The sequence below is a fragment of the Xyrauchen texanus genome, chromosome 7, assembly GCF_025860055.1.
Source record: "Xyrauchen texanus isolate HMW12.3.18 chromosome 7, RBS_HiC_50CHRs, whole genome shotgun sequence".
NCBI classification, from domain to species: domain Eukaryota; kingdom Metazoa; phylum Chordata; class Actinopteri; order Cypriniformes; family Catostomidae; genus Xyrauchen; species Xyrauchen texanus.
In genome coordinates, this window is record NC_068282.1 from 9,805,114 (window position 1) to 9,821,266 (window position 16,153).

The 16,153-nt window shown below is 37.6% G+C and overlaps 1 protein-coding gene across 2 annotated transcripts; it reads right to left on the reverse strand.

Moving 5' to 3' along the window:
- Positions 1 to 938: 938 nt before the first annotated feature.
- LOC127646906 (double-stranded RNA-binding protein Staufen homolog 1-like) lies at positions 939 to 15,996 on the reverse strand. Of its 2 annotated transcripts, none has more exons than XM_052130888.1 (15): positions 15,828 to 15,996; positions 13,150 to 13,498; positions 12,905 to 13,026; positions 12,650 to 12,830; positions 11,944 to 12,094; positions 10,679 to 10,850; positions 10,450 to 10,545; positions 10,001 to 10,213; positions 9,013 to 9,156; positions 8,649 to 8,795; positions 8,165 to 8,240; positions 7,741 to 8,063; positions 6,619 to 6,741; positions 1,978 to 2,057; positions 939 to 1,850 (listed from the first exon to the last, which is right to left on the reverse strand). In XM_052130888.1, exons 2-15 carry the CDS (start codon positions 13,337 to 13,339, stop codon positions 1,808 to 1,810), a joined length of 2,061 nt encoding a protein of 686 aa, XP_051986848.1. In that variant the 5' UTR covers positions 13,340 to 13,498; positions 15,828 to 15,996; the 3' UTR covers positions 939 to 1,807. The 2 variants fall into 2 exon arrangements, with proteins under 2 accessions (XP_051986848.1, XP_051986846.1); XM_052130886.1 differs by having other exon boundaries at positions 939 to 1,845; positions 15,828 to 15,995.
- Between the last annotated feature and the right edge of the window lie 157 nt (positions 15,997 to 16,153).

Below are 16,153 nucleotides of genomic sequence, written 5' to 3' on the forward strand. Positions count from 1 at the left end.
CTTTATTACGCATAGTGTTCCTAATAAAGTGCTTTGTGTTTATTGAAGTGGTTACAAGGTTATGAAGTGCTAAACCTTTCAAATTTAAATGAACCAAAAACAAAAAAATCCCATGACCCATTTAATTTCTACTAAATGCCTACAAAGTAGGTGCCATAATTAAAAATGTAATTATTTTATATATATATATATATATAAATAAATAAAAGAAAACTAAAATGCAATTGATAATTTGGCATTCTATTTTCACTGCAATCTTCAGGCAAGCTAAATAAATAAAATAATAATTTATTAATAAAATAAATATATTAAATAATTAGAAACCTAGGGACAGAATGTCAAGTTGTAAAGTTCATTTTTTAATTGTATTTCTACTTTTCTTTTTCAAATTTTCAAGTCAGCATGCACATTTTATTGTATTGAGTGGGTGGTGCTCAAGAGAGGACATTAGGGTTGTTATTGATTTATCAGTCATCATTGTCAATTGTTAGCCATTATTAATTAAATCGTCCAATAATAGTAATTAAACTAAAGAAATGGGACATTTTTCTTTAACAATGTGATGTTAGTTTTGTAATCAGACCTAGGGGTGCTAGACATTAGAATATTTTTTTTTAAAAGATAAAAAAAAAACAAAAAAAAAAAACAAATCGCCCAACGAAATCTGCATGCACACCAATTTGCTATTTGATAACTACCAACAATCAGATTATTCAAAAATCTGTCAATGCTAGAAAACAGTGTTTCAATAAGATTTGAAATCATTTAATTCTAGATTGTCATGATAATGGCAACAGCAAAGCGGCTCTGATGTACCATTTCGCTCACCAGAAACAAAGCCTTAAACCTAAGCTCCTTTTCCTGCCTTGTAAGCACTGGTATTTCCTCCATGAAATGCAAATCTAGTATAATTTATAAACCCACAAACACACAGACAATGTGTTTTTTGTGCAAGAGGCACATCATTTTTACTGGTATTTCATAAGGAAAAGAAGATGCAACTGGCAGAAAGTAGGTGTGGTCAACACAGAGGAGGAGGAGCAACAGTTTAACTGTCAAGACTATCATGCTTGAAACATACATTCACTCCCTCACTCTCTCTCACACACATAGATATTACCACACACACACTCTACACTGAAGTAACAAAAACATTTTCCCAAGCCTACATAAAAATGTCAATGAATTTTTTTCGTTGTTGTTGTGTTTCGTGTGTTATAGTCATCAGTGTAACTCAAAAAGCACTGAAGAAAAACCACCATAGCAGAGATGTGTTTGAAAGCTTCATCATATCCTTCAATGGGGTTTTAAACTGCACTTCACAACAGCGCCAACACAACAACCCAACTCACTGGGTTCCTATAATACAACAATTAAAAAAAAGAGAGACGAAATAAAAAAAAATAAAAAAATCATGGCAATGAAAACATGACTTCCTGCACTTGGAACAACAAAGAAAAAGTCTCTCTACTCAATTCGTCACGAGTATCATTTTACGATTCAACAACAAAAACAAAACCACCACTTCACTGGATATGATGGGGCAACTTTTTCAAAGCCTTAGCATATTAAATAAATCGATTACTGCATGTGTACAATTAAACAACATCAAGGAGTAAAATCTCTCAACCTTGTTTAAATGCGAGTTTAGAATAGTTTAGAATATATCCAAGGCCCTTGTGAGAAGCTGATTAGAACTCTGCTTGTGACTTTTCTCTAGTGTTTTGTAGATAAAAAGACCAATCAAATAGTAAATTCTACGCTGTGCTGTCCAGAGTCTTTCCGATGGTGCTTGAGTTAGCCGGTTTTAATAATGCGTCCCCCTCTTGGTCTTGTTTGCTGCACCTGTTCTGACGTAAATAGATGACATAAAACAATTATTGTACAATTGTAGATATTTCAACATAGTTTTAATGTTGCAATGCTATTGTTTTTTGTAAAAAAAAGTGGTAATGGCCCTCTCTCCCTTCAACATACCCTGACAATGGTCCATTGGCCGTGCGCTCATTGGACTGTTGGTCAAGTTCTGACAGGAGCTTCAGGATGTTCAGAGCAGCCTGACCAGAAATATAAAGGCATTTTAGTAAAAAATATACAAAAGTACCATGGTTATTCTTTTAAGTATCTTGTAAATAGGTCATATCTTTTTATCTAGGCCTATATTCTCAGTATCAAGGCTTGTAGTTGTTTTAATATGATACCGCATGAAACTCTGACTTCTGAGATGTAATGTTGCATCACACAATTTGCATCAGATCCATCTTCCTGGTCTTTTCATCTGTACACTTTGATCTCTCTTAACTAGTTCTGTCAGTCGATTCATTATTTAAATCGTGATTTTACTACTTTTCCTATCAAAATGCATTTTTAGGAATGACAACAAATCAATATATAATACATTTTCCAAACAAAGCCTTCCACAGTATAAAGATAGAAATGCACTAAAATAGCACCAATTCAAGTTACATTAAAAGTTTCCCAAACTCTACACTCTTCACGATTGTTGTAACAAAAGTAGCCACAGTGTGCAGCTGATTAATATTGTGCAGAATGAGAGTTTAAGAGATTTAATGCCCATTGCAATGAATGTGCAACCTATGTGGAGACTAATTCTTTCAGTTTGTCTTCCACAAGACTGTATAATCAATATAACACATGATTGGCTTGACTGTTGTGCAATGCTTTTATGGTATAGTGCTTAGGTTGGTGCAATATTTGGTTGGTTTTGTTCTTTTTATATTTTTAATCACTTAGGATGTGCTGCTCTAATGTGTGAATTTCCCCTTTTGGAGATCAATATAGTTGATCAAATCAAAGTGACAGAAGACTTTCTATAATGCTCTTTTAAGCTGCGTGATTGATGGGGGTGGGAGTTATTGTTTATGATAGGAGGACAACTTCTTGACCAACCTTTTCTGTCCTAATTCATCTATGAAGGGCAGAGGACACCCCAGGACAGAACTAGACTTCCTGATCAATTTATTAAGCCTCCAAAATACAGCCCAACAATACCAAAGCATACAAAATGACAGATGCCATCACAGTATCATAAAAAGTCTTTAGCAATACCGGACACATACCAAAGGATCTCAATAGTCTCAGGAAGTGGATATGACTTTGACCCTTCTTGTACAAATAGTCTGTGTTATCAGACCAGTCCAGTTTATTATTTATAAGGTATTTGTATGATTTCACAATCTCAATGTCCACCCCCTGGATGTTTACAGGCACCGTTTCTTGTGTCTTCAGATACAATTTCTTTAGTCTTGCATTAAGCTGGAGGCAGTTCAGCTGGTACCAGTCCACAACTTTCTTGATCAGACCCCTATATTCACCCTCAAAGATACACCCAACAACTGCTGTGTCATTTGAAAATTTCAGCTAGAAGATAGATGACAGCTACAAGGGTTGTACTGAAAAGATTTATAGAGTGTAAACTGGAAAGGGGCTAGATCCGTTCCTTGTGGGACTTCTGTAAAACACTTCACCACATCAGAGACACAGTCCTGAAGCCTAACATACTGGGGTCTGTTGTGAGGTAGTCAATTATCCAGGTAGCCAAGCTAAAATTCAATCCATCTTTCTCCATCTTAGTTCTGTGCAATGAAGGCTGAATGGTGTTGAATGCACTGGAGAAATCAAAACACATGATTCTCACAGTATTTCCAGAACTCCACATGAAAAGCACTTGCATACAAAAATATCAAATTCTGCGTTTTTGGTGATAGTTAGGACTTGGCGTACTTCTGTGGTATTTAAAATGCACCTTCAAGACCCATCTGGGCTTGTTATGTACAACAATTAGAGTTAAGAGCTCCTTTCCCCATAATTTGTACCTGTTGTTGCGTGTTTGTGGTGCGTCAGTGTAATGACTCCAGGTGGACAAATCGCAAAGTTTTCACCCTTCCAACTAGTGTTTATGCTGGTTTATGCTGTATTAATGGTAAATGCGTTAACAATGTTTAAGAAAAATGAACGGATTAAACTTTAATTAAATCACATGCATACATTTTTACAGCTCTACTTTTAACAGATTAAAAGACAGTGGTTTATGCATTATTGTGCTCTCATGCCCATTAATTTAGCTTTTATTTGTTGTAAATTGTAAGCAATTATATTTTTTTAACAGATAGCATTGGTCAAAGAAATTGATAATTGACGGATACTGATTAATCAGTTAACCATCTACATCCCTATCTCATACCATGGCTGCATCCGAAACCAGGAAAATGCTGCCTCTGGGGGCTGTATACGGAGGTAGGAAGAGACCAAGGCACGTCCAAATCCACATCCTGTCAACTGAGATACCTTCATCTGATAGATTTTTGAAGGCAGCATAGCTGTATCCTTTGCAGTCTATGAAATCCCACAATCTGGTGCATGCTCATCCACAGCGGTTGAACTGAAGAAAAAAAATGGCTGCCGAAGAGGCAGTTGATGGCCAATGTGTGTATAAATGATTTTATTCACTTTTTCCAACTTTTGATTCCATTTCTAGCGAGAAAGTTGTTTTGTAGTTTTTAAATATACACTTGGTTATCGTCAAATCTCTCCTGATTTTGTTCTAGATTATTAGACCATTCAGTTTAACCGAACCACAATGAAGCAGACGTGTTATGGTGATAATAATATAGTGGTCACAAAATGGTGATAATCAGTTGCTGGTATCCTAGCAATGATGTGGCATTATGCTGCCTCAGTATCCTGTCCGAAACCAGTTTCTGGAGGTACCTTCGTACACGAATGCTGTGTGTTGTGTCATTGAGTGATAGTGCAGCGATGCAACAAGACAGCTAGCTTTGGTTTCAGACGCAGCCCTGTACTGTACCATGGTACCGCCTCATTTGACTTGGAAAGACTAAACACCACAGCAACTCACAGATCACAACTCAACCAGCTGGACCTCATTTTTACACTTAACTGTACCACCTCAAATATTCTTGATACACGTTTACATGTCTCTGATCACTACTTTGTTCAATTCAACATGACTCTCCCATCTACATTAAAACGGACTACACCTTTGGGTTTCCTTTTGCCGTAACCACAGTTCCCTTTCACCCTCTCGCATTTCCACTGATGTCTCTTCCTCTCTTCCCACAATAAAAGTATTTTCCACGCTTGATGTAAACACTGCCACAGACACACTTAGCTCTACTTTAACATCCTGTCTAGACAACATCTGTCCTCTCTCCTATAGGCCAGCACGTACTACACCACCCAGTCCCTGGCTATCTGATGTCCTTTGTGAACATCAAACTGACCTCAGTGCAGCTGAGAGGAGATGGCAGAAATCTAAAGGTCCAGCAGGTATCAGCTTCTGCTTGCAACTTTCTCAGATAATGTTAAAGCTGCAAAAACCTCCTATTACCAGACCAAGATCAACAGCACCACAGACACTCGTAGCTTGTTTAGAACATTCAACACCCTTATCTGCCATCCCTCTCCTGACACATCACTGACAGCAGATATCTTAATTTGACTAATAAGGTTACAACTATCAGCAATACATTCACAGCACCACACGCTGTCAAACACATGTCTCCTGTATGCAACTCTTCTGTCTTTATGTGTTCTCCTCTGACTGAACCTGAGGTCTCTAAACTCCTCTGCAACCAACCCACCACTTGTTCCCTTGACCCCATTTCTTCTCACCTTCTCCAGGCCATCTCTCCATCCATCTTACCTAGACTCACACACATAATTAAAACATCTCTACTTGCAGGCACTTTTCCCACTACATTTAAGCAGGCTCGAGTAACCCCGCTGCTGAAAAAACCTGCACTTAACCCCACACAGATAGAACACTACAGACCAGTCTGTCTCATCCTATTCATGGCAAAAACACATGAAAGGGCAGTTTTCAATCAAATCAGTCAACCATCAGATCCTACTCTCCAACCTCTCTACTCTGGGCAGCACAGTAACTGTGCTTGACTGGTTTAACTCCTATCTCTCAGGTAGGTCCTTCAAGGTAGCCTGGAGAGGTGAGATATCCAAGCCACATCAGTTACTTACTTAGGTACCTCAGGTATCAGTGCTTGGGCCACTTCTCTTCTCTATATACACAACATCACTGGGACCCATCATTGAGTCACATGCTTTCTCTTACCACTGTAACACTGATAACACACAACTCTACTTGTCATTACACGTTACACCTCTCTTTGTCTCTCTACACTTGCTGCCGGTTGATGCACGTATTAAATTCAAGGCTATGATGCTGGCATACAAAACAGTCACTGGGTCTGCTCCAGCATACCTAAAATAATTTCTGCAGAACTACATGCCCACCAGAAGCCTGCGGTCAGCTAAGAATGTTGTACCAACACAAAGAGGCACCAAAACACTTTCCCGGACTTTCAGTTTCATCATACCACGTTGGTGGAATGACCTTCCCAACTCCATCCGTGAAGCTGACTCACTCTGTCTTAAAAAAAAAAGACTTAAAAACACATCTTTTCCATGAGCACTTAACCAGTCACTAAGATGTCCTTAAGATGATTCGCTTATGTTTTCCTCTTTTGTAAGTCACTTTGGATAAAAGCGTCTGCCAAATGAATAAAAGTAATTTATTTTAAACAAAAACAAAATAACACCGGTTTGAGGACGGCTCACCATGTCATGGCAGGACTCCACATCTTTGCCGATGCCATGGCTGATGAGAGGAGGCTGAGAGGAGCAGTTTATCAGAGACACAAACTCGTTCTTGTTGTTTTTAGGAAAGTCTTTGTATTCAACCTGTAATAAAAGACACACACTGGATGAGCTACTGTGATCCTGCTCTTTAACTTTATAAGGAGGCAGAATGCATGAATTTGGCACATTCCATGAAAACGGTAAAATTGTGTATGCTTTTGTGACAGAGGATTTTTTTAAAGCATAAATAAGCACAAAACTCTTTGTTGTTGTTGTGAGATTTACTATATGTTAGATACACTTATGGTAGGCTATTAGACATGTTAAATCATCTAGCATAAAATTTACCTAGTGTGACAAGAAGCTAGTTTTCAACACATCAAAAAGTCTGTATGCTTCCCTTAAAATGGTAAATTTGACCTGTCCCACCTCTGTCAATACAACAGTCATCATTTTGACAATCTTTTGAATAATAAACATAGCTAGTTAATTACAAAACCCAAGAAATCATGGTTTTGAAAATGCCCCAAATATTGGTAACTGCGTTGCAAATAAATATATAAATAAATCACAGGTCAATCGCAAGACAACCACTGGTCGATCTTGTTAACATGTCAAAGGGGAAAGGGAGCAGACAAAGAAAATACACAAATAATGAGAATCTTAAAGATTATTTTTTATATCCTTATTTTGGCTTCCGTGTGAACAGATTTCCGATATGCAGGATGGCAGGGGAAGACTCATTCATATGTATGAGGAAAGCTCTACATGATTGCATGGCATCAAGTAGGGGTAGGGTCAGAGTTGGGTTATAGATTCTCCACCCTGTACTCTACAATTGAATAACAAAAAAACTATTGTGCAAACAATATATAAATCCAACAGACACCAAAAGCAGATCTATAATATCAAACATGTATATAATTAAAGCAAATAGATCTGCTACCAGACTCCACAACATCTGCATGACAGACAGTGCGCTACAAATAATGCTCAGTGAAAAATGTAATTACAATTGCAATATATGAATTTGTAACTATATCAGATGTTAATAATAATAAAAAATAAAACAATAAATAACATTTTTGTTATATTTAGTACCTGTAAGCCCTGTACAGATGCCAGGTAGCTGAGCTGCTCGGATGGTCTGGTAAGGGGTCCGTTGGGTTTGTGTGCCAGGCTGGTTTTGGTCTTCAGTATACCCTCTGCTGTTGGGGATGTACCAGCGTAAAGCAGCTCATTGGCAATCATTGCGGTGACTGTGGCCTTGGCCGGGTTTGGGGCAGCAGGGCGACTGAAGTCTTTGGCATGAGGTCCATGGTTGGCTCCCACTGCCTGTGCCACCTCAGGCACCATGGGTAAAATGCCAGCAGGGAGCTGTTGATGGCTGAAGAAGGGGAGTCGGAAGTCTTCCTCCTTATTGACTGCAAAGAGATGGAAAATTAAAACATGAATGGAAACACGAAAATCTTCATGTGAAGTTTAATAGGATATATGACAGTTGTTAAAAAACAACTGGTCCTACCAAGACCAGCCTTCTCCGCAGAGCCTGGTTCAAAAAAGGTTACTTTTCGTCCATCTCCAGGTTTTTTAGCAGGTGGCTTTACAAAGACAAATGAAAAGTACTTTATTTATAAACAGTGGGGGTATACTTGGGTATAATTTTTTATATAATTCACTTTTGTCTGCGATGTATCAACAAATGTTGTCACGTGTTTGAAGACTAACTCTGAACTCTGTATCATTGATCATCTCACAAAACATTTTGGACCCCATTTACACCTGTGTTTAGCGTTCCTTTGTGAACAGCAAAGAGACTAATGCTAATACCAGGCGTAAACAGGGTTTTAGATACTTCAGTAAAGCTTTTCTGGCAAGTATGCATCTGGGTGTAAGCCTTATTTGATTCTGAATATATAAAGTAAAATATAAATTTTTAAAAACTATCTTCACCCATTTGTTTACAATGCAAATTAAATGGTCAACAAAATGCATCAGCAAATGTTCACCTTTTCGTCAGTTTTTAAAGATGGTTTGTGTGGTTGTGGCTGAGGCACTTTGAAGCCCAGAAGCTCCAGCATCTTCTCGGCTGCATTTCGCTTGGCCACTTTTTTACTAGGGCCCATTCCCTCAGCACTTTGCCCTGCAACAGACACCTAAGAAATGGAGACAGAGAGAGAATGTGAAAGCGAAGTGTGTGACGGGGACAAATTACCTTTCCAGCAGCATTACAAATTATAATTTTGACCAAAAAAAAAAGACATTTAGCAAAGTCCAGAAGAAAATGATGAAAATGAGAATATGCCATCATCACTAAATATTCTCTACGCTATTATGAAAACTCTGTGTCGGCATTCTTCTCTGATAGAGTACCTGCATGACAAACTCTCTGCGTCGGGGCAGTCCTCTCTCTGTCACTAAGGTGTACTCAGGCTCTTTTTCTTTCTTCGCCTGCTGGATCTGAGCGAGTCTGCTGATGGGGTTCATGCCCTGCCCATACTCTGGACTTGTCTGCAGCTGCAAAGCATTGGAAAGGACAATACACATAAAAAGGGTTGCACTGATAAAGAATTTCTGGCTGATTCCAATAGCAGGTAAATATTTTTTTTGTATGGCCAATAACCGAAATAAATGTCCTTATACATAAACCTACAGAGCTTTAAACAAAAATGTTTACATTAAAACTTCAAACTACAATTTAACTACAAAAGTAAGTTCTAGCATTATAACTTCATGCTGTAGAGAAAATATGGGAAGTATTCATTACTTTTGTCACATGGTACAAAAATTACAGAGGTCCTTACAGGACAGGGCGGGTATTTTTTTCTGAAAAAGTTTTGCATTCCCTCGCATTAAGTTTGCATTCCTTTGAAATAGTTTGCAGTCCCTCGCATTAAGTTTGAGTTCCCTTGCAATAGTTTGCAGTCCCTCGCATTAAGTTTGAGTTCCCTTGCAATAGTTTGCAGTCCCTCGCAATAAGTTTGCATTCCCTTGGAAAAAGTTTTGCGTTCTTTCGGAATAAGTTTTGCATGATCTTGCAATAGTTTGCGTTCCCTCGCAATAGTTTGCTTTCCCTAACAATAAGCTTTGCTTTCCTTCACAATAGTTTATGTTCCCGCGCAATATTTCACGTTCCCTTGTGCCCTCAGTTTGCCTTGCAATACATTTATCTTGGTTTTATTACAGTAACTATACTTTAGCTATGTTATTTGTAGTGAAACCATAGTGATACAGGAAAACTAAATCTTTAGTAATAAAAATAATTTTGTGGTTATTATGGTATAAAATCCTAATCTAAATGAAAATGTATGCAGGAAGAGCAGGGTATAAAAGTAATCCTACAATCTAATTCATCTTCTACCTTAATGATGGACTTGCTTTTCTTTTTAATGCGTAAAGGCATTTTGTCAGTGACAGGTAGTTGCGGTAGTTTCCGAAGCGCCTCCAGCACAGCGATGGCAGCTAGCTTCTTGGCAATCTTCTTGCTTTTGCCCTCACCCTCCCCTGAAAACTCACCGACTGACACTCTCACCACAAACCTCTTCATGTGAGGAGGTCCCGCTTCTTTTTGCACCTGAGGGATGAGGATGGAGAGTTATGAGATGGGAACAAATTGTTCTTCTAGAAAATTGCTGGCCCAAAATATATTATCTTGAGATGTTCTATATTCATGATCATTGGATTTACTGTACAGACCAGTTCTGCAGTTTTCAAATTAAAAAGTGCATGAAAGCTCTTCAGAAGAACCTGAACTTATTGAAATATTTACATTTTCAGTCTACCAATTGGATGGGATTCACAACGACATACCTCGAAATTCACAGGCATGTTGCGTTTCAGTGCAATCTCGAAAACTTGGCTGATCTCTGATTTGTTGAGGTTTTCTTCTATCGGCTCTTCTTTCATCTTCAGAGACGACATATTGTATTTTTAGTAAATTCACATCACTTATAGTTACTACATGACAACCCCATAAGATCAATTTCATTTGACGACACTGAATCAGCACAGTCATTGTGTAACAAATATGACATCTTACCTCTGCTAGTTGCTGCAGTATTGGCTCTTTCTGTAGATATTTGATAGCTTTAGCAGCAGCGTCGTGTTTGGCTGCCTGTTGAGTGCAGCCCTTGCCATGGAACTGTTGTCCACCGATAGACAGCTCCATATGATACAGTACAGGCCCCACCGGGGGAAATGGGTAGTAATAACTGATCAGAAGGATCAAGACATCATTATGCATTGGCAATTTTAACGGAAGTAAACTTTATACTACAATTTGATAAATCTTGCCTTGTATAGATAGTATATTAAAGTTTGCTGCAAAATCATCCCTATAGACAAGTTTGCATTTTTTGAATTGTCATCTGTCTGTTCAGGCTGATATTAGAAGCAGGTAAAATCAGCCATTTATTTACCAATTTACAACATAACTCTTTCTGTGCCAGGTTTCAAAAGCACAAATAACAAAACTTATCCATATTAACTTGTCCATATTTTCTCCTGCCCTTTAATATGTTTTGATACTTGGAGGATGTAAAATTCTAGCTCTGGTAGTGTGAACTAGGTAAAAGTGCATAGATTTATAATATTGTAAATAATATCAGTACTTAATATCGCTACCCAGATCTGCCAAAATATTGAAAATGATGCATGATTAAAAGGAATGTTTTGGGTTTAATATAAGTTAAGCTAAATCAACAGCATTTGGGGCATAATATTGATTACCACAAAAATTCATTTTGATTTCTTAAAAAAATTAAAAAAGCACAAATATGGGTTACAGTCACTTACAATGGAAGTGAATGGGGCCAATCCGTAAACATTAAAATACTCACCTTTTTAAAAGGTATAGACCAAGATGTAAATGATATGCATATTAACATGATTTTTGTGTGATTAAATCACTAATTAACTTTTCTGTGTAAAGTTATAGCCAATTTTCCAACCTCGTTGTAATGAAGATGTAAATGTCAACAAACCCTAAAACAATTTAAACAACTTTACAGCTCAAAAAATACACAAGTTTTAACAGAAAAATGCAGGTGCATTTATAAAATTTGAAGCTTTACATTTACGCCTTTAAACCCTACAAAAAAAAAAAAATGGCCACATTCACTTCCATTGTAAAGTGCCTCACTGTAACCTCAGTTTTTGCATTTTTTAAAGGAGTCGAAATAATTTTTTGTGGTAATCAACTTTATGCCAGAAATGCTGTTGGTTGAGCTTAAATTGTATTGAACCTGGAATATTCCTTTAATACATAAGATAAAGAAGGAATATACAGAAATATGGAATGCATACTGCTGCATAGAGCGTGCATAAGGGCCTGGCGCTCTGATGTTGTAGTTGAACGCTGGTCTCATCCCCTGGTAGGCATCTATAGGTTTATAGATAGGCTTCTTGCCCAGCTTCATACAAAGTGCATTAAGCTCCACAGTGTGGGTTACGCCATCTGCATGAGAGAGAAGCACGTCAAACAGCAGCTTGCTCCGCTAAAATTGATGAGGCTCAACCTACACAGAAACAGAATGCACTACACTGCATAATAGACAAATAAATGAACCAAAATATGTATAAATAAGGTTGAAATAAGTTAAAAGCATTCTTGCATTTGGCATTTTAAAGGAATAGTTCACCCAAAAATGAAAATATTGTCATCATCTATGCAACTAAAGCATTATGTGACAGACTGAAATTTAAGTCTTTATGAACTGAAAATCTATACAGAAAACATATCGTATGTACTCACTAGCGGACTGGGCGGCATCTTGCCGGCATTGCCAGGGGGTGGCACGGGCACCCGCAAAAAAAAGTTTTGGTCATTTTTTTGGAGCTTGACATATCTTTTTGAATTTGAAATATTCTGTAAATTATTTCCTTTTCTATTTGACAGAAAATAAATAACTTCACAGGTTTCAAACAACATGAGGGGGAGTAGAGGATGACAGAACATTTTTCAGAACTATTCCATTAAAGCAGACAAGGAAAAATATGCAATTGGACATACACTCTGAGCCCTTGTAGATCCCACCAGGGTTCTTGCCAAGGTGGCGGGGGCTTCTGTGACTGGGTTTTGGCAGAATCGTTTGGGCGAGAGCACATGATGCTGCCGTGTGTTGGGCTTTTTTAATACTGGTCCCCTCTGCATCCCAGTGCTGCTCCCCCAGAGTTAACCGCACTGAGAAAATCTGTGACCGGGAGAGACCATAAGAAACCGGGAAGTGTTTGTGTATATACTTCTGAGTTAATAACTGATTGTTACCTTGGAGTGGGCTGGTCCTTGTTCACTGAGTAGCTTGTATTCAGGTTGGATCTTATTGTAACGGGCTAACTCATTCACCAAACACATTGGGGTCTTCTCTTTAGGGTTTGCCATGTTAGATACTTGAACACAACATTAAAAGATTAAATCAATAAGGAAACATTTAACAACTCTACAGTTATGGCCCAAATGGAATCTGTAGACTTTTTTGTATTTTCTCTGCTGTTTTTGCAGTTTTTACCCACCTGTAGGGTTGCAGAAGGGCGTGACAGAAGCAGAAGGTAGGGCGGAGCTTCGTAGCGGGTGACTCGCACTCTCTGAGGGTAATGAAGCAGTGGCACAGGGAATACTGAACCCTGGTTGGGGCGGGGCCAGCTGTATAGGGGCAACATTGGGTGCAGTGTTGCCAGATGCCTGGAACTGAAGCTGCGACATTCTGATTGGCTAAGAGGATGATAGCTTGATTGAATGACCAGTTATAAGCTTTGCAGCCAGGTAGGGAAAGATCTTTACTAAGAAGAGTTGTGCGTGTGTGTGAGAAAGGCAGAGAGACAGTGTGGGTATGTAGAATGAAGAACGGCTGCAAAGCTCTTTCTGCAGAGAGAAAAAAAAAGTAAAAAGAGAAACTTGATTTGTTATTATAAATAAGAGTACGCCTAGTTACTTAACCAACAATATTTGCATTTCCAGAATGGAATATCAGTGTTTGCAGGACAGCAAAAAACGTTTAAGGTACGCTTCAGCACATAAAGGCGTCTATAGAAAATCAAAGTATTACTTGATGAACATTATATTTCAACAAACAAAACGTGTCTACAAATGGAGTGGTTTAAAACTAGTGATCGATATATCAGCCAGGCCAATTAATCAGCCGATGATTGGCCATTTCGTGATTATCAGCATCCGCCTATACCCATGCTGTCTTGGCCGATTAAAATTTGTTAACTTTCTCATGTGTCAATCTTCAAAATCTAATTGTCAACGGATAGTGAACACTCTGTTTTTAAGGCTTTCTTTTCATGCTTATGCAAATTTGAGGAAATTTTCCATTAAATAAGTGTTTGTTTCACTTTAGATATTTTTACATTTGATTTGCTGTCGTTAAATTGTATTATGTTTATCAGCATTTATATTGGCTATCCTGCTCTCTAGATATCGGTGTTCATCAGCCATTGAAAACCCCATATCGGGCGAGCATTACTTAAAAGGGTTAGTTCACCCAAAAAAGAAAATTCTCTCATCATTTACTTACACTCAAGACATCTAATACGTGTAGGACTTCCTTTCATCTGCAGAACACAAAGGAAGATTTTTAGAAGAATATCTCAGCTCTGTAATTCCACACAATCCAAGTGAATGATGACCAGACAAAAAGCATATAAATTCAGCATAAACATAATCCATCAGACTCCAGTGGTTTAATCAATGTCTTCTGTAGCGATCCAGTTGGTTTTGGGTGAGAACAGACCAAAATGTACCTCCCTTTTCACCGTTAATCTTGACAGCAGTTTCCTTGGCAATTATGATTTCGAGCTCAATTACACTTCCTACGGCTACATCTAGATCTCGGGAAAAGTAAAGCACTAGGAAGTGTAAACAAACTTGAAATCATGATCGCGCCTAGAGACTGCAATGGCAAGATGTACAGTAAAAAAAATTAGTTATATTTTGATCTGTTCTCATCTAAAACCAACTGAATCATTCAGAAGACATTGATTAAACCACTGGAGTTTTATGGATTAATTTTTTGCTGACTTTATCACCATTCACTTGCCCACCCAGTAGACCTACAGAGATGAAATACTCTTCAAAAATCTTTGTGTCCTGGAGAAAAAGTCACACACATCTGAGATGTCATGAAGGTGAGTAAATGATGAGAATTTTCATTTTTGGGTGATCCCGAAATGGGGCTCTTTCTCTATAAAACACAATTTCAACCATTTCAAAGTTTTTCTATTCATTTTTCTAAAACAAAGAAAGCCAGAAAGACTGTTTTTGCCTAATGAATAATAATATATATATATATATATATATATATATATATATATATATATATATATACACACACATACAATAAAATAAAAGACCAATCACAATTAAGCATAGTCTAATATTCCAAAGATGTAAACGAATGGGATATTCTTAAACTTTAATATTGTTAAAGTATAAAGTTTACAAAATAAAATTGATACACACCTAATAATTAAAGTATATACAAGACATTGTTTAAATGGAGTCTGGAGCTTATTGAGCTGAAGATAATGAAAAGGATAATAAGTAGGCTAATATTAATTACAATACATAAATATCGATTTAATGCAAGCTGTAATAAAAAGAGACTATTCCAGGAAACCTAATCAATAGCACAAGAACAAAGACATCGGCAGTGCAAAAGTTGTGGGCAAAACCTTAAAACATGCATGATATAGCATTAATAGGCAATCCCACTTAAAGTAAACTAATTATAACACTCACTACGCAAACATTCGCACGCGCCTCAATCAATGTAATATGGATTGAAAGCTGATCCTAATTAGCCTATAAAATAACCCTATGTCTATTACACTTTAGTATACATGGTTTAATATGGGTAATTTATGATTGTGAACATATCTGATTTAAACACACACAAACCGGTGATATAAACAGAAGAATAAATATCAGCTGTCAAAAAACCCCAAAAAAACACCGAAGACTCCTACCCTTGCAAAGTATCTGAGTCAGATATACAAGCATGCATGCACTATATACATAAAACAAACAGGTCACAGACAAATAAGCCCTTAAAATGTAATATTATACGAGCATTTTTGGTGGAAAAGGCCGTTATGACAGCGTGTGTAATAATATCCACTGAGATCAATATGAATGGCTCGCGCTAACACACTAGCAGCTCGCGCATCTCAGCCTGAACAAACCTCACCTCGGTGCGTTTCGCTCCAGGTTGTGATTTACTCCATGAGGTACGATATTAAAACGTAGTGTGTGCTCGCCTTTTGTCCAATTTAAGGGGGGTTCTGGACTGGTTTAGTATGAAAACACAGGGGAGAGGTAGAGTGTGTATGTGGACAGGGCAAACACTAAAGAGAATAGCCCGATATTTTCCGCCCCTGCCAGGAAATGACATCACGCCGCTAATTTGAGGGGGTAATTTACGAAACGAGCGCTGTTCATATTTCATTCTTATATTAAATAACTATTCGGCTACTCTTTAACCATTCACATAATCCTATTGGTAAATTAGCTGTA